The sequence below is a fragment of the Belonocnema kinseyi genome, chromosome 6, assembly GCF_010883055.1.
Source record: "Belonocnema kinseyi isolate 2016_QV_RU_SX_M_011 chromosome 6, B_treatae_v1, whole genome shotgun sequence".
NCBI lineage: Eukaryota > Metazoa > Arthropoda > Insecta > Hymenoptera > Cynipidae > Belonocnema > Belonocnema kinseyi.
This window is the reverse complement of record NC_046662.1, coordinates 8,661,721-8,680,139: the sequence shown is the minus strand read 5'-3', so window position 1 is coordinate 8,680,139 and position 18,419 is coordinate 8,661,721. Positions and strand designations below refer to the sequence as shown.

The window sequence follows — 18,419 nt, the reverse complement described above, 5'->3', positions numbered from 1 at the left end:
AGAAATCCATCAGTTTAATAGAAAATTAATTTTTTGTTGAACAATCATATTTTTAATTTGAAAATTACATTTTTGTAAAGAAAATTTGTCTTCTGATTTGAAGGTTCGATAATTTAGATGAACTTTCATTTATTTTTTGAGTAAAAAATCTTTGTTAGAAATTTGTCTTTTTGGTTTTAAAATAGTGTTGTTTCTAAAGTAACATAGCATTTTTCCAAAAAATGCATCTTATAATATATAAAATTCTAATTTTAAAACGCCGATAAAATCATTTTTACTGATTTTAATTTAATGTTGAAATATGAATTTTCTATCACGATTTCGATTGGAGGGCCCCTTTGACGTCAAAGGGGTCGGGTTTTCCACCAATCACAGCTCATGTGTCAATGATTCTCAAATATCTTTTTCTGTGCCGATATTTTGTGTTGGTTATGTGTACATCGAAAATAGATGTCGCAAAATATTGTTTACAAAAATGTCAAAGGAGGGTTTCGTAAAAGCCAATAGCGCAAATCTACCGAAAATTAATATATTTATGGTATGTATATAACTTTTTTTGTTTACATAAACCTTAACAAATAAAGCTTTCAAATCAAAATAGTCAGAATTGGCAGCAGGCCGTGGCCTGACCTCTTTATCATGAGTTTCGTTAGCAGAGTCGTTAGTTTTCGTGGTTTTCATCAAAGCCACATCGTCACATGATAGATAATTATGAGAATCTCTGAGTCACGTGACACAAATTTGAATAAGTGTTATACCACCTTCAATTTTTAATATTTTTTTTCTGTTGAACGACTCAACAGAAAAATAAATGATAACGCAGCTTCGGTTCCGATTAAACTTATTAATTGAAAAAACTTTTTATCTAAAATCGCGAAACAACCCTATTCTTTTCTTTTGCTGTATAAATTATATTCTTCTTTGATTAAAATATGAACTATGACACTTTTTCGTTGGCAATTTGTCTTTTTAGGTGGAATATTCAACTATTATGTTAAAAATGCAATTATTTTGTTGAAAATTCGAGTATTTTCCAAAGAGTTATCTTTTAAAGTAAAATTTTTTTTTTAATAAATTGATACATTTGAAATTTTTTATTTTGTATAAGAAACACTGTAATTGTTGAATATGTCTGAGCTAGAAAATAATTTATTTTCAACCGCCGATATAACCTGAATAATACAAATGTTGTTAAAAATGATAAATTCTCGGGAATTTAAGAACTAGCACAAGAGAACACGGTTCAACGCACATGGATCTGTATAGCTACTTCCTATGCACGGCTTAATTGTACAAGAATCATTCAATTTTAAGCCTCCAAACTTTTTCTCTCTCAAGAAGCCTAAACCTAAACGGAGATTTTTGTATTTGCACCAACTATTTTTACATAACGAAAATTGTGAAACAACTTTTCATGTATTCTTCATAAAAAACAATTATTTACTTTTATCATAAAAGAAATACATGGAAATTATATTTATGTAAATGTGAATGATGTTTAGACAGTTAAAATTTTTATGTATTTCGTTTATGATAAAAGTAAATCATTGTTTTGTATGAAAATTACATGAACTTTGGACCATACTTTTTAGTTGTGTAAATACATTCGGAGCAAAGAGAAAAATCTTCGTATAGGTTTTTTGATCAGATTGGCAATTGTGTAAAAAGAAATTTTGTTCTACAAAGAGGAAGCTACGAAACATTGAAACAGAAAAGAAAATTATAATGAATGTAATGTTTTTTAAGGCTTTTTAAATTTTATTAATACTATGCGGTACTTCTTGCAGTATTTACATGCATATATGTTAAAAGGATAATATTTATAAACTTTAAAATAACCTTCAATAATATTATTTTCAGGGAGTCCGGTACGCCACTTTTTCTCTTATATTTCTTAACTTTCACTTTCAAAAATAGAAAACACTTCCAAAACAAACAATGCGACGTGCGACACTTTCAAATCAAAAGACGTGAAGCGCTAGAAACTTCAGCTGTAGATTACACAAGACGGCTGCAGACTGCATGAAAGTTCAACGTTCCGAACTTTTCGACGCCATACTGCGTGAGAAGCACAGCGATTGAAATGGAGGCCTGTGATTGGTCTAGAACCTTTTGCGCCATGCGCTGTGCATAACGCATACGTCACAACCAATCTGGAATGCATGGACTTCACCAAAAACGGTCACTCCTCTGTGCCAGAAGTACGCACACACACACCTCTGTAAAATCACACTTACGTATAGTTCAAAACTTTCCGAGTATGGCGTACCAACCGCACTTAAAAAATATGGCCGCCTCCATTGTTTTGTTTTGACAGGTCGTTTGAACAATGAAATAATTAATAATCAGACAGGATTTTCTGAAATTTGTGTGGAATAAAAAATTATTCGCCATGGAAGAGGTAGGTAGTGTGTTTATGAAATCTCAAATTACTTTTACCAACACTATGCGTGTGACAAATATTCGACGCGTTCGTAACCCCTGTTCCACTTAATGGGAGGCCATCAGTGGGACTTCGACGCTGTTTTGAAGTCGAAATTCGAATACACCTCTTTTTCTATCTCCACACGATAGAAAAAGAGGTCCGTTCAATTTTAGACATGGTATCGGATAGATATTATAAAACTAGATTGGGCACCTTATTAGCGAACCTATAATGAATCCAAGACCTTAAAAATACCATTGGTTAAAAAAAGATATCTCCATTACTGTTTGATTAACAGACATTGACTTGTTTAAATTTTCCCGCCGCGTTCGATCGATTTTCTGGTCGCTGGAACTGAAAAGTTGTATTCAGTGCCGGATTAATAAGAATGAGCTCCTACGCCATACCTCTGTATGCCCTTTTCCATATATTTTTCAAGAGCAGTTGCTGGTATGAAATTATTTTCCAGTAAATAATAGGCAAATTTAATTAGTTTACTAATATATACATATATTTCATTGACAATAAATACAATCATACATTACATATGTTACATACTGTTTACAACATTTTTTGTTCACTGAACCTGAAATATCTCAGATATATCCTGCTTAAACCTAAACACTCCATTTTCAAAAACTCAAGCTTAAAACTGAATGTTTAATTGCTTATAAACACTTTGAAAAAAGCTTTCTAGAATGTTTAAAAAGCTGAATTGTAAGCTTAGCTTTGTCGAAAATCACTAAAACTTTACATTATTTCATACTTCCAATAAATTTATGCTTAAAACATACATTAAGAATGGAACGATGAATCTAAAGTAGGTAAACAAATATTTGGAAAAAGCAAAGCAGATTTGTTCGATCTTGTCTTAACCAAAATCTTCTTGATTTTATCATTAACGGTTGTCTTTTCTTGAATTATAATGCAAAACAGAATACTTAAATGCTTATAAGCATTTCAGAAAAAAGGCCTATTAGAATGTGAAGAGGAACTAAATTGTAAACTTGCCCTCCTCGCTGAAAACTCAAACTTAACATAGAATATTTAATTTCTTATGAGCACTTCGAAAAAAGCCCCTTATAACTTTTAAGGAACTGAATTGTAAGCCATTCATACTTTCTATAAATTTATACTTAAGCCAGGCATTGAAAATCAGCGGTTGGTCTACACTAAGTATGCCAATATTTAGTCAAAGTCATTTAGATTTATTGAACATTCTCTAAAATTTAATTTACCAGTAGAAAAATCTCTCGCTTAATTCACCGTTCCATTTTAGAAAAATCAAAGTTTAACTATTTAATATTTTTCATTTTCCAAAATTATCACATGTTTTTTTTTTTTTTGAGATTCTTATAGTCAATTGAAAGTGAACTGGACCGAAAAATGAAGTGTTACAGAAATGAAACTCTAGTTTTTTCTGTTGCAGTAAGTGCCCAGCTAAAAATTCCTGTATAGGTTCCTCCGAGGATCCAGAACATGTTTCTGGATAGGACTCTGCACACGAACCTGAACAGGTAATCTTCACGGTTCCTGTGCAGGAATTGGGCAAAGGAAACTGTACATGATCCTGTCAAGGAACCTGTATGCAAGATAACCTTTGAATGATCATGTACAGGTCTTTTTACAAAGTGATTGGAGAGGCGGGTTCATGTACAGGCACTTGCTCAGAATCCTATTGCGTGATCCTGCACATGAACTAATCCGCGAAAATTCGCTAGTGGCTTGTCTCTCTCGCTACTAAGTTTGATCTTCAAAGGAATAAATGGAATAAGTGTGTGTTTTTGTACAGGTAACCGCGTCTCAATTTACTTTGCAAAGGTACCTGTACAGGATAATGTACAGGTTCCTTCCCCAAATTCCTGCACAGGCACCGACCAGATTACATGTGCAGGTTCGTGTGCAGAATCGCGTCCAGAAACATATCCAGAATCCTCCGAGGTTCCTTCACAGGATTTTTCAGCTAGATATACCCTAAGGACATCCCTACGACTCATCTGTGGGAGAGCCCGGGATATAAACGGCATGAAATGGGATAGCCTGAGATATCTCATCGCTGTCTGCCGTACGATAAGAAATATTTTTGAATACAAATTTTTGTGAATTTTCGCGATGTACACGGCTGTTTTCATGGGAAGAGAACATTTTTGACGCATTTTGCCAATCATTAAATCCTGACGATAGAGTTGACGATTCAATTTTACCGGATAACTTACAAGGTACACATATAACTAATCCCAGCGATTGAGAGTACAATAGCCATTCTCGCTGCCTTACGACCCCATTCGAAAGTTTTGTAAAAAAAAGTGATTTTGAACAATAACGCGAGCGAATAGCATAATTACGTTTCGAGAGGGAAAAATCTATCTTGTCCACTTCCACCTCGGGTAAATTATTTAAAATGAAGTCTATCACTTGTGGCGTCAGCAGGCGTGGCCAATTTGCGAAATCCCGACAATCGAATTTACAAAGCTCGTTAGTTTGAGATTTTGAGCCCACAGTAGTTTCACCTGATAAAAAATTTTGATTTAGATGGACTCTTTGATTAATGGTTCATGATTAAGACGTTTTTAAAATTTCTCAGTTTTACATTATCAGTTTGCATTATAAATTTATATAAATATAATTATTATAAGATTTTTAAGAAAATTGAAAAAAAAGATTTTTGAATATATCAGATGTCTCAGAAGAGCTTCTCGAGAATTTAAAGACATTTTTTTATTTTCAGGCTTTTACAAAATATTAGGAAAAATTCGAGTATTTCTAAAAATTGTTTAGGACTTGTGGAAGTTGCAAAGAAATCAAGAAATATTTGATAAAATTTCGAAAACGTTTCCAAGTTTTTGAATATTTTGTATGGATGTAAAACATCTAAAATTCCTGAAAATATTAACGTAAAATTTTGTTAAGAAAATTTGTCTATTCTCTTGAAACCTTTTAAAATTATTTTAAAGCCTCTAAAGTATATTTTCGAAACCTTTAAGAATCTTTATTTCTTTAAATGTTTTCTATAAATGTCTTTTAGTTTTGAAGAATGTCTTAATCTTACCGAATTGAAACATTTTGCTTTAAAATCTTCTACTTTCTTTTTGGAAATTTGAGGAAATCGTTTGATGTTTAAAAGCTTTTTTTAATTTTCTCTTAAATTAATTTTGCAAAATAATTTATAAATTTCACACAAATATTAAGAAAATTCTTTTTTTCTTCTTTTTCAGGCCTTTAAAACCTTCTAATCTTTAAAAATTATTCGAATTTTTCCTGAAAAATTGAAAAAAAACTCCCTTTAAAAGCTTTCAGATACTTCTTTGACAATTCTTGAAATGTTTTGCAATATTTTAAAATAATCTCTTAAAAAACATTTTTCGAAATAAACAATTATTTAAATTATTACTAGGAACATAAAAACATGGTTTCATTTTCGTGAAAACCTTACACAATTCTCTAAAAATCTTTACAAGTTTTAATTATTTTTAAATCGTTTTAAAATTTTCTGAATATCTCTTAAACTTACTCAAATTTGAAAGTAATTTTTTTTTAACCAGCATAAACTTTAAAAAAACTTTAATCGTGCCAAAAAATTGCAAAAGGCTTAAAAAAATTATGTTCCGCAATTTTTATAAAATTATCTAATATGACAAAATTGCAAAATTTGTGTTCAAAATCTTTTAAATACGTTTTAAAAATGTTAGGAATTAAATAAAAATATTTCGTGATCTTTTTTTTCAATTTTCTTTTAGAATTAATTGCAAAACAATCATTAAAAACTTTCCCATGATGTTTTTATTCTTTCTCTTGACACCCTGGAAAATTAAGTTGACCTAAAAAAGCTTTATATCATAAAAAAATTTTAAAAATGGTCTCAAATTCTTTCATATTATTTTTCCACACATTTTAAATTCCTCAAAACTTAAAATTATTGTTTTTAAACAAACCTAAACCATTAAAAATTTTCCCAGAAAAATTCAAAACGGATTAAAAAAGTCATGAAATAGTAGCTGCGTCATAGATACTAGAAAAAATCATAGGATATTGTTGGATTTTTATAAATCATTTGCAATTTTTTTTTTTAATTGGTAAATTTCATTCATAACCGTCAATATTAGTTGAAACGAATTTGAAACTCGTGAATTCTCCCCACAATTAGCCATAGAATACGAATAAAATATTCCTATTTTAATATCACCCCCATAAGTCTGTTTTATAGGGTCCTAAAAATTCCCGTAAGTGAAAAAATGGATTTTACCTTTTTTTTTCTTTTCTTTTTGTCAATGAAAATTGTTTCTAATACATAAAATACTAATTTATACTGCTAATTAGATATTCAAATAAGTTTTTTAAACAATTTTTATCGCTAATAATATTCTCTTAGAATAATGCTACAAAATAGCAATATTAAAATTTAAAATATTTAGCATTAAAGCCAAATGAGCTTTAACAAAAGAGAATCAACGAATTAACGTGCTCGAAAGGGTTAAAACTATTTTCCGATACTAAAGAACAATTTTCTATATTCTCATTCGAAAATGTACAATTGTGTAAAATGAGATACGTGATGAGAGCGTGATCGTTAAAGCCGAATGAGTTTTAACAAAAGAGAATTCACAATCATCAAATTACAGTCAATGTTTTTTGTTTTGACCTTTAATTTTAAAAGTTCTGTGCACAAATGTGGGGGAAGTATAAAGATGAGAATGTGTTTTTTATACTTTTGACATGAAATGCTGCTATTATCAGCGAAACATTTTTTGACCTTTTAAATAATAGCCTGTTTAGAGAATTTTTTAAGCTTCACTGGTTGATTTTGGGAGGGTTTCAACTGCGTTAGAGTGTTGAAACTTTTTCTTAGTACATTTTTCGTAAACCTTTTTAAATTCAGACTCATGTCCAGAGAGGATGTGCGAGACCTAGCTACAATTTCGTGACTTTTTAAAGATAAAATGTTTTCTGCTGGTACAAAAACCTCATTACAGGTTTACTTTTTCCAACTGGGTTATGTTAGTAAATTTTAAGAAAATCATACCTTCGTCATCTGATATAACTATTTCAAGCGAATCCTCGTCACTTTTCCACTGAGCACTGGTTTTACATTTGGAAGGCAATGATAGTAATGTTTCAAGCTTTGATACTTTTTTATAACATTCTTCATTTTCCAGAGTTTTTTCATTTGCACTTTTTTGTATGAGTGTCCCACTTGTATCTTGACTAAAACTAGGCATTGTAGAACTATGTTGCTCTACCAAATGACTATTTTTATTTGAGGACCTTGATATAGGGACATGGCCTACAATACCCTTGGCAGGTGATCAAAGGGTCTCCGAACGTAAACATTCAGGGGCGTCTTAACCATTTTCACTGTCCACATGATCCAACGATATCCAACAAGCTGTGGCCTCGTTATAACACGCATCTCATCACGCGCATCTGAAAAAGAGTGAACGAATTTAATTGTCTGCAGAGATGCGTACGACGACTTCCATTTTAAAAATGATGTCAAGCGGTAAATTTGAACCAAGTTCAACGCTGCATAAGCGAATTGCAAAAATAACTCAAAAAGAGTATCATAAATAATTGTCTGAGGGTGAAACGAAAATCTGAAATACGTTTTGAATATTTATAGCGAGTACGAAACTGTGAAAATACATCATATTAAAAATGTTGAAGTGCTTTTTTAAAAATATTTAAAAAATTATAATCTTCTATCCTACTGAGACTGCCGAGTTTTGAAAGAACAAGTAAAGTTTCGTAATCGGTTAATATTACTCTTTTTATTATTTAAACTATTATAAAATAAATTTCGCTATCTGAAAAAAGGCAGCTAAAGTCATGTTTTAACTCTTTTAATTATTATAAATTACCTGAGAAAGAACATTTTAAAACTTAAAATATAATTTTTCTAATGTACTTTAAAAAATATATAATCGTACTAAAGCTTGTATAAAAATATAAAACGGCATTAAAGTTGTTTTATACTCGGATGCAGTTTTATCGTCCTCGCCTTCGGCTCGGAAGTTAAATTCTACATCCTCGTAAAAAATACAACTTTACTGCCTAGGTACATAATCTACTATTATCTGAAATAGGCAGAACAAGCACTGTTTACCTGCCCGCGGTGTGACAGTAAAATAGCACTTTATTGTACCGCGGTGAGTGGCACGTAAAGTGACAGCAAGGAAGAAGAAGTGAGTAGGAAGTGAAAGAAAAGTGAAAAAAAGAATGAGATGAATTTATTTTAAACTAATTTAAACTAAGGGTACCTTTTCACGGAGCCATGTTTTGAATTAATCTTGGAATTGATATTTTCCACAGGACTCGTTTCTAGCTACTTTGTTGGTTTATGACAAATTTGATTTGTTGAGAACCTAGATACGAACTCGATATTTCAAATTAATTCATCAGTTTATTCAAATTCGTCCTTAGTGAAAAGGTACTGTCTTTTAAAAATGGATTGTGTTGAACGTTTTCTTGATTGGTTGCCTTTTTTCTTATTTGTGCCTAATATCTTTGGCATCTTTGGCAAAATTTATATGCAATTTTTGCACGCGGACGAATCGAAGAAATGTGACGAGAACAGTGGTGTTAAAACACGTAGAGATCCTCTAGGTAGAGTTGTAAACACATTAGATTCAGATAAGTTTTCAAGCAAAAAAAAATCTTAAAATTAAAATCCTTAATCTTCAATTAAAAATTACTTTTAACCAAATACGTGAGTTTTCAACCAAGAGCAATATTTTATACCAAAAAAGACGATTTTTCAAGAAAATACATGAATTCTTAACTAAAAAAAATTAAATTTTTAACCAAAAATGGAATATTTATATTTTCATTCAAGAACATTAATTTTCAATAACAAAATTAATTTTCTACTAAAATAATGAATCTTCAACCAAAAAGATGAAGTTTCTCTCAAGAAAGTCGAATTTTCAACTAAAAATAAGGTGAATTTTATCATTTTAAACAGAAGGTGAAATAGTACATTTCCTTAGTAAAAAAATTAATTTTTAACCGATAATGACAATTTTTCAACGAAAAAGTTCAATTTCAAAGTTAAAAATATAGATTAAAAAAAAATTTCTACTAAATCTTCAAGAAAAAAGATGAATTTGAACTAAAATTTTTAATTTTGTCTACAAAAAAATGAATTTGTAACAAACTGGTTGAAATTCTACCCAAAAATGATCAACTTTTTACCAAGAAAGACAAATCTCTAACAAAATTTATGAATTTGTTACCAGAAGGATACATTTTGTACAAAAAAAAATATTTTGAATGAAAATGATCAATATTTACCCCAAAAACCGAATTTGCAACCAAATAGTTGAATTTATAACCATAAAGATGAATTTCCAACGAAGATTTTTTTTCTACCTAAAAGACAAATTTTCAACAAAAAAAATTAATTTTCAGTCACAGAAAGAAATTTTTAACAAAAAGGATTAATCTTTCACCGAACAAAATGAATTTTCAAAAACGAACTATCATTTTCTACAACAAAATTCACTTTTAACCAAATATATTCATTTTCAATCAAATGGTTAACTTTGTATCCAAAGAAGATAACTTTGAACCAAGAACCGAATAGACTAAAAAGAATAATTTTCTACAAAAAAAGAAATGAATTTTCAAGCAAAAAGATTAAGTTTCAACCATAAACATTAATTTTCTACAAAATACGAACTTTTAACTAAATAGTTGAATTTTCAACTAAAAAAAGATTAATTTTCAACCAAAAATGGAACATGTTCATTTTTAGTGAAGGAAATTATTTTTAAACATCAAACAAAGAATTTCCAACAAAATAGTTCAGTTTTTAACAAACAAACAAAAAATGAATTTTTCAGAAAATAGTTGAATTTTCAACTAAAGAAATCAATTCTTAATCAAAAATATTAATGTTTCTCCAAAAAGACATAATAAACTACGAACCTTAATCTTGGACAAAGTACATTAATTTTTAACCAAATAATTGAATTTTCTACTATAAAAAGATCACTTTTCAACCAAATATCGAATAATAAATTTACATTTTAAGAAATTACTTTTCATCAAACAAAGAACGAGTTTTCAACAAAATATTGTAACCAAGATGATTAATTTTCTACCAAAACCACTAAATTTAACAAAATACAAGAATGATAAAAAAGATAGATTTCGGGTTCCAATCGTGTACAATTCTCTTTACAAAATCTTTATTGAAGATTTTCAATTGCAAAACTTATTTTTTAACACAAAAAACAAAATTTTTACAAAATAATTAAATTTTCCTAACAACACTAATTTTCTTCTTAAAAAGTCGATTTTTAATTCAAAATACCTGAATTTTCAACTAACAAAACTAGCTTTTAAGCACCAAATGGAATTTTTTTCTCAATATTTCTATTTTGATATATTTCAAAAAGTTTTGACATGTTTATATATTATGTTATCTTCTTCCTCATTTTATTCTTCAAAATTGAAAATTTATTGAAATATTTGGTTTAAAAATCGCGCGTTTTTCATCACTTCTGGTTCCGGTTTAATTGTAGCCAATCAAAACAGTGGGAAGTTTTATGCAGAACTCTACCGAGGATCGAGGTTGTCTAAGAACCGGATATCTCTGGCATGCGCAGTAGTTACCCTGTGTATTTTTAGGTTATGTAACGCCATGTGTCAATTTAAAAATACACAGGATCACTACTGCGCTTGCCAGAGATATCCGAGTTCTGACACCACTGTACGAGAATGATTATTCATGATCTTATGCAAACATGTATTTCTATATCAAATATTTATTTAAAATATTGAGAGATATAGCACTGTTAAAAATTAAAACACATTTTTGAAATAAAAGAATTTATAAAAATAAACTTGATAGTTTAATTTGGTTTAATGAAATAGCAGGATGTTATTTTATTCATTTCCATTCCAAGTTTCTACATATTTAATAAACCCGTTTTAAAAATTATTTTCATGTTTGAAAACAAATTTTTAAATAAAATATTTTAAAAATTACATGTTTTTATGTTGTTCGAAAATTTGAAACGTTTCCAAACTTTCATGAAACTTTTCATTTGATGAAAGTTGCATGAAACCTTACAACCCTATTGACCCCACCCTCTCTTTATGTGAATACGTCCTATATATAATCCATATGATTGTGAACGTGTGATCTGTCATTCGACAGTGTTCGTCAGTTTGTTTTTGTTATGTGCGCCGCAGTGCTCTGTCTGTTCGAAGAGAACGAAACAAAGGCTTCGGGTTGAAAAATTATTTTGCATAAAAAAAATACTAAATAATAAAAAATTTAAAAATGTGGAGGTCTTTTGAACCTGGAAGTTCACCTGTCGACTGGTGTGAAGGGAATTACAGCATATCTCCGAGCATCGCAGAATTTACTAACACGGTTCGTAAAAAGACAATTTTCCATTGTTTCAAATCAGTAGGTACAATGAAGTAGATTTTTATTTATACATTTTAATGGCATTTCAGTGTCTAAAGAATTTTAATTCATTGTTTTAATAAGCATTATAGCAATTTATATATTGAAAAAAAATTATATTAGTTACATTATTGATGATAGGATGACGTGAAAATGATAACTTGATATGGACCAAAATATAAATTTCACAGGAAAAACAAAATGGACATAAATTTAGAATCAGCGCATTTTTTTTTTACAAAATCATGAAAATATAGTAGGAAATTTATATATGTATAAAAATAATTTTAAATTAAATGCTGTTAATTTGAACCCTTTTTTTTTAATTTTCTTTAAATTGAAAAATTCAAAGGATTATGGTAAAAAATATAAATCCACGCTATCATTTTAGAACTTAAAATTTTTTTAAAGTTGTTTTAAATTAATAATTCATCAATTGTTCTTTTTACGTCAAAGTTCGAGACATTTAGATATAAATTAATTTTTTGTCATAGAATAATTAAAATTGCAATGTTAAAACCGAGGTTCGAAGTCCAAATTTAGTTGGAGAAGTTTTAGTTGAGAATTAAACAATTAGATTCGATATTAATTTATTTTGTTGAAAATTTCTTTTTCTCGGGGTTAGAAATTAACATTTTTAATTAAAAATTTAACTATTCCATTTTCAGTTGAAAAATGTTTTTTTTTTCAGTCGAAAATTCAACTATTTAGTTCAAAAAATTTTTTTTTAAATTTAAATTCGATTGAAAATTCATGTATTTTGTTAAAAATCTCACATTTTTGGATGAAGATTAATCTTTTTGGTTAAAAAATAGTCTTTTTGGTAGTTAATTCAACTGGTTGAAAACTGGTAATTTTAGTTACATTTTTTAAAAATTTAAAAATTTTTAAAGAAATTCTTTTCTTTGTTGTAGTACGCTCAAATATTTGTATGAAAATGAACTTTTTTTGTTGAAAATTCAACTACCTGGTGGAAAATTGAAAACTGATCTTTTTGGTTAAAAATGCATATTTTGTAGTTAAAAATTCAACAGCTTGCTAGAAAATTCAACTATTTGTTTTCAAATTCCACTTTTTTTTGTGAAAATTAATCTATTTTTCTTGATTCAAAGTTCTTTTTAAAACAATTATGTTTCAAATTGTTTAGTTTTGCATATGTTATTTACAATTTCTCATTTTCAATAAACAGTATAATATGGCAAAATATTGAAAAAGGTTATTTTCAATAAAAAAAATTTCACTTGGCAAGGGTTAAAAAAGTAATTTTTTAGAATTTAACAATATTTTAGCATGATATTTCAAATTGATTAATAGAGTTTAATTATAAATCGATTAATTTGCAATTATTTTAAAATTAAAAATAGTTTATAATGTTGAAGTTGGACGTTTACTTTTGTTTAACTTTTAAGGCTTTTTTAAATACTGTTCATCAAGTATTTTTTCTGGCAAATTCTTAATTAGAAGTTTAAAAAAATTAAAAGTTCAACTTTTTGATTGAAAATTTTACTATCTTTAGTTGAAGTTTTTTCTTTTTTGTTTAAAAATTCGACTTTTTGGTTGTAAATGCAACAATTTGGTTGATAATTAATTTGTTGTTGAAAATTAATCTTTATAGGTTGAAAAATGCAACTATTTGTAGTTGAAGTTAATTCTTTTTTGTTCAGAAATTTGACCATCCGGTTGTAAATGCAACAGTTTGGTCTAAAATAAATTTCTTTGCTTATTAAAAATTAAACAATTTTGTGAAAAGTCATTTTTTGATGAATGTTCAACTATTTGGTTAAAACTTAATCAACTTTGTTAAAAATTAACCAATTTTTCTTAAAGTTTTATTTTTGGTTGTATTAAATTCAAATTTGGGTAAAACCACATTTTTTATTTTAGATTCATAATATTAGTTTGAAATTTATCTCTTCTGTTGAAAATTTAAATGTTTTATTGAAAAATAGTTTTTTTTATTAAAATTTTATTTTTCAACTCTAATTTAACTATTTTAATTAAAGATTAATCATTTTAGTTGAAAATTCATCTCTTTGGTGGAAAATTGAACTATTTTGTTTAAAACTGGTTCTTTTTTTAATTGAAAATTTAACTATTTAATTCTTGGTAGAAAATTGATCTTTTGTACTTGAAAGTTCCACTATTTGGTTGAAAATATATTATTCTTATTTGGAAATTTAATAACTTCATTAAAAAATAATGTATTTTCATGAAAATTCTTAATTTTTGGTTGAAAATTCATCTGTTTAGTTTAAAATTCTTACTTTTTTTTTTTTGAAAATCGAACAAATTTGTTAATAAGTACTCAGTTTTGGTTGAAAATTCTTATGAGTCTATAGTTTAGGCGGACTAATCCGCTATAATTTAATATAATCCAGAGTAATTTCGTATATAAATTGTTTATAGAATTTCTTTAATTTTTCTTTTTTCTTAAATCAGATTACATCAATTTATTTTCTTGTTTGTCATTCTTAAGGTTGTTTTTTATAACGCCGCACTAAAAATATTTTTTAGTAAAATTGTAATTAGAGAGCTAAAAGATATTTAATTGTTGTATTATTATTTCTTTTCAGCTTAGTAATCTACTCTTTTTACTACTCCCGCCTTTACTTATGCATCTATTTAAAGATTATGGCAGATTTGTTAATCCAGGCATTCATGTCATATGGTTTTTATTAATGGTGGTTGGCGTCAGCAGTGCTTATTTTCATGCAACTTTATCTCTGATAGGTAATATATATTTTATGTATAGAAAAAATTATACTTTGTAAAAAAAGTTGATAAAAATTATATTCCCGCGTTAACATTTTTTACGTTTATAAATCAGTGAAATCTCACATTTGATCATTTTTACAAACGAAAATATATGTACTTTTTAATTTTACAGATAATTAAATTAAAAAATTTGGTAAAATTTAAAAAAATAAATAAATTACTTCTAAATACTTGATTATTATATTTTATTTAACAAATTACGGGTATTCCATTTAGGGAAACACCAACAAAAGTTTATCCTATTATCGTTATAGGAACACTGCTATTTCCCGAAATTTATTAAATTAAAAAAAATTAAGTAAAATTAAAATATGCTAAGGTTTCAGAAGATTCATAATTTTATATGAAAATTTATCACTTTTTTGGAAAATTGAACTATTTTGTTGAATATTCTTTTTCTGTAAGTTAAACATTAATTTTTTTTAACTAAAAATTTTATTCTTCCATTTTTTGGTAAAAATTTATCTGTTTTAGTTGAAAATTTATGTATTTTGTTGAAGATTCATCTGGGTAGAAAATTAATCTTCTTGGTTGAAAATTAATTTTTGAACTGAAAATTTACCTAATCCAGCTCAAAATTCCATCATTCTAGTTGAAAATTTATCTGTTTCGCTGAAAATGAATTTTTTTACTGATAATTCAACTTTTTTAAATATTCCGCCATTTGAGTTGAAAATTTCTCTTTTTGGCTGAAAATCATACTTATTTAACTATAAATTTAACAATTCAATTCTTAATTGAAAATGTATCTGTTTTTCTTGAAATTTCATGTGTTTTGGTGAAAATTCGTCTTTTTATCAAAATATAATCTTCTTTGTTGAAAAATCACCTCTTCGGTTTAAAATTCATCTATTCCAGAAGAAGATTCATCATTTTAGATGAATATTTATCACTTTTTTGGAAAATTTAAATATTGTGTTGATATTCGTTTTTTTTTTGTGAATTTGAGTATTCCATTTTTGGTTAAAAATTTATCGTTTTTAGTTAAAAATGTATGTATTTTCTTGAAAATTTATCTTGGTAGAACATTAATCTTCATCTTTGAAAATCAATTTTTTATCTAAAAATTTACTTAATCCAGTTGAAAATTCGTCTCTTTTACTGAAGATTAATTTTTTTTAACTGGCAATTTCACTAATCCAGTTAAATATTCGATATTTTTAGTACTTTTGGGTTGAATTTTTTTTTAATTATTCATTGTTTACCATACTTTTTTAAATTGAAAATTTATTTATTTTTGTCACAATTTATCTTTTTTTATCGATAATTTATCATTTTTTTTTGAAAATATAACTATTTTGTTAAATATTCTTTTTTAACAGTTTGAATATTATTATTATTTTTAATTAAAAAGTTAAGTATTCCATTTTTCGTTAAAATTTTATCTTTTTGAGTTAAAAATTTATGTATTATTTGTCTTGGCAGAACATTAATCTTCTTGTTTGAAAATCAATTTTTTAACTAAAAATTTACTTAATCCAGTTAAAAATTCGTCTTTGATTGCATTTTTTTTAATTCATTTTTTAGTAGAATTTTAGTTCAATTGAAAATTCATGTGTTTTTTTCACAATTTGTCTTTTTTATCGAAAATTTAAATATTGTGTTGAATATTCTTTTTTTTTGTGGTTGAAATTTTTTTTTAATTAAAAAGTTGAGTATTCCATTTTTGGTTAAAAATTTATATTTTTTAGTTACAAATGTCTGTATTTTTTCGAAAGTTCGTCTTGGTAGAACATTAATCTTCTTGTTTGAAAATCAATTTTTCAAATTAAAATTTACTTAATCCAGTTGAAAATTCGATATTTCTAGTTATTATTTATTTTTAGTTCTTTTTGGTAGACAATTCTTTTTTAAATTACTCAATTTTTAGTCGATTTTTTTTTCATTGAAAATTCATGTATTTTTGTCACAATTTGTTTTTGTTATTTTTCACTTTTTTGGAAAATTTAACTATTTTGTTGAATATTCTTTTCTAATAGTAGAAAAAAATTTTTAATGAAAATTTGATTATTCCATTCTTGGTTAAAAATTTATCTTTTTTAGTTAAAAATGTATGTATTTTCTTAAAAATTCGTCTTAGTAGAACATTAATCTTCTTGTTTGAAAATAAATTTTTTGACTAAAAATGTACTTAATCCAGTTAAAAATTCGTCTCTTTCGCTGAAAATTAATTCTTTTACCTTACAATTTCACTAATCCACTTAAATATTCGATATTTTTAGTTGAAAATTCGCCTTTTTGATTGAATTTCTTATAATTGTTAAATTTTTTCGTAGAATTTTTTTTCAATTGAAAATTCATGCATTTTTGTCACAATTTGTCTTTTTATCGAAAATTTATTTCTTTTTTGGAAAATTGAACTATTTTGTTGAATATTCTTTCCTATAGTTTGAAAATTATTATTTTTTAAATTAAAAATGTGAGTATTTCATTTTTTGTAAAAAATGTATCCTTATAAGCTAAAATTTTATTGTGATTAAAAATTCAACTATTTGGATGAAAATTCGTCTAATTTGTTGAAAATTCAACTGTTTATTTAAAAATTCATAGTTCTATTTACAAATGAAAAAATCTGGAGTTGGCAGGGAATTTTTTTTACAATGAAATAGAATAGATAAATAAATAAATAGAATTTTTACATTTAATAGATTTTTTTCCGACAACAAATACAATTAATCTGCGATATAAAATCCAAAAACCGAGTTTTGAAAGGAAAATTAGAATAAAAAATTAGAACAATTGAGTGCCTGGGTAAATAGAAGGTTCCAATAGCGTGATTGCCACCTAAAATAATTTATTTAATTTATTGCGAAAAAATTTATTTCAGTAATTTTCCAATAGGAATGACTGTTATTTTATCTCCAGTAATTTGTAGTGAAAATTGAAATTGATGCGTGTTGATACTGATGTCTCATTTGACTGAAAATTGTATAAAAACACCCTCATGTGTAAAAAAAGTTTATGCAAAAAATAATCAAAAACAGTATTATTTCTATTGTTATAAAATAATGAACCCATTTTTTTTATTTTAGGTCAACTTTTAGATGAATTATCAATATTATGGGTGTACATGGCTGGTCTTTGTATGTTTTTCCCGAGAAGATATTTTCCAACTATCTTAAAAAACAACAGAAAACACTTTTCACTGTGTGCTATATTGCCGACAGTGATCGCCACTGGATTAGCTTTAATTCATCCTGCCCTTAATGCATTTGCATTAATGTGTTTGGGAATTCCTGCTTTTGGTTTCATGATCGTCGAATTGAAAAGGTAATTTAATTTTAATTATTTACTTAATTTTAATTTTAATTATTTACTTAATTTTAAATTTAATTATTTACTTAATTTTAATTGAAAATTGACTGCTGTGTAAAAGTAGTTTTTTATAACTGGATTTAACTATTTTTTTTAAATTAGTTTTTAAATTAAAAAATGTAACTATTCCATTTTTGATAGAAAAGTATCTTTTTCAGTTTAAAATTGATGTATTTTTTCGAAAACTTGTCTAGGTAGAAAATTAATTTTTTAACTGAAAAATTATCTAATTCGGTTAGAAATTTCATTATTTTAGTTGAAAATTCATCTCTTTTGCTGAAAATTAATTTTTTTAGCTGACAATTTCACTAATACATTAAATATTCGATAATTTTAGATGACGATTTTTTTCAGCTATAAGTTTAATTATTCAATTTTGAGCCGAAATTTTTTTTTAATTCATGTATTTTTTGTGAAAATTCGTCTTTTCTAGAGAAAATAAATATTATTTGTTGAAAAATCACCCCTTCGTTTTCAAATTCATAGAAG

General features: G+C 26.8%; 2 protein-coding genes across 2 annotated transcripts in view; one reads left to right on the top strand and one right to left on the bottom strand.

The window, feature by feature from the left end:
* Positions 1-2,909: 2,909 nt before the first annotated feature.
* LOC117175056 (zinc finger MYM-type protein 5-like) lies at positions 2,910-7,819 on the bottom strand. Its single transcript, XM_033364593.1, has 2 exons — positions 7,446-7,819; positions 2,910-4,935 (listed from the first exon to the last, which is right to left on the bottom strand). Exons 1-2 carry the CDS (start codon positions 7,639-7,641, stop codon positions 4,412-4,414), a joined length of 720 nt encoding a protein of 239 aa, XP_033220484.1. The 5' UTR covers positions 7,642-7,819; the 3' UTR covers positions 2,910-4,411.
* Positions 7,820-11,601: 3,782 nt separating this feature from the next.
* LOC117174792 (alkaline ceramidase) overlaps positions 11,602-18,419 on the top strand; it is a 13,733-nt gene continuing 6,915 nt past the window's right edge. The window contains exons 1-3 of the mRNA XM_033364160.1: positions 11,602-11,804; positions 14,414-14,570; positions 17,648-17,885. Of these exons, the coding sequence (XP_033220051.1) occupies positions 11,712-11,804; positions 14,414-14,570; positions 17,648-17,885 (488 nt within the window). The 5' untranslated portion in view covers positions 11,602-11,711. The remainder of the gene's footprint in view (positions 11,805-14,413; positions 14,571-17,647; positions 17,886-18,419) is intronic.

Excerpts from the sequence above, each read along its gene's own strand:
- LOC117175056 (XM_033364593.1), bottom strand. The coding sequence starts at position 7,641 with ATGCCTAGTTTTAGTCAAGATACAAGTGGGACACTCATACAAAAAAGT. Across the intron at positions 4,936-7,445 it reads AGTTATATCAGATGACGAAG|GTGAAACTACTGTGGGCTCA; the intron begins GTATGATTTTCT and ends ATTTTTTATCAG.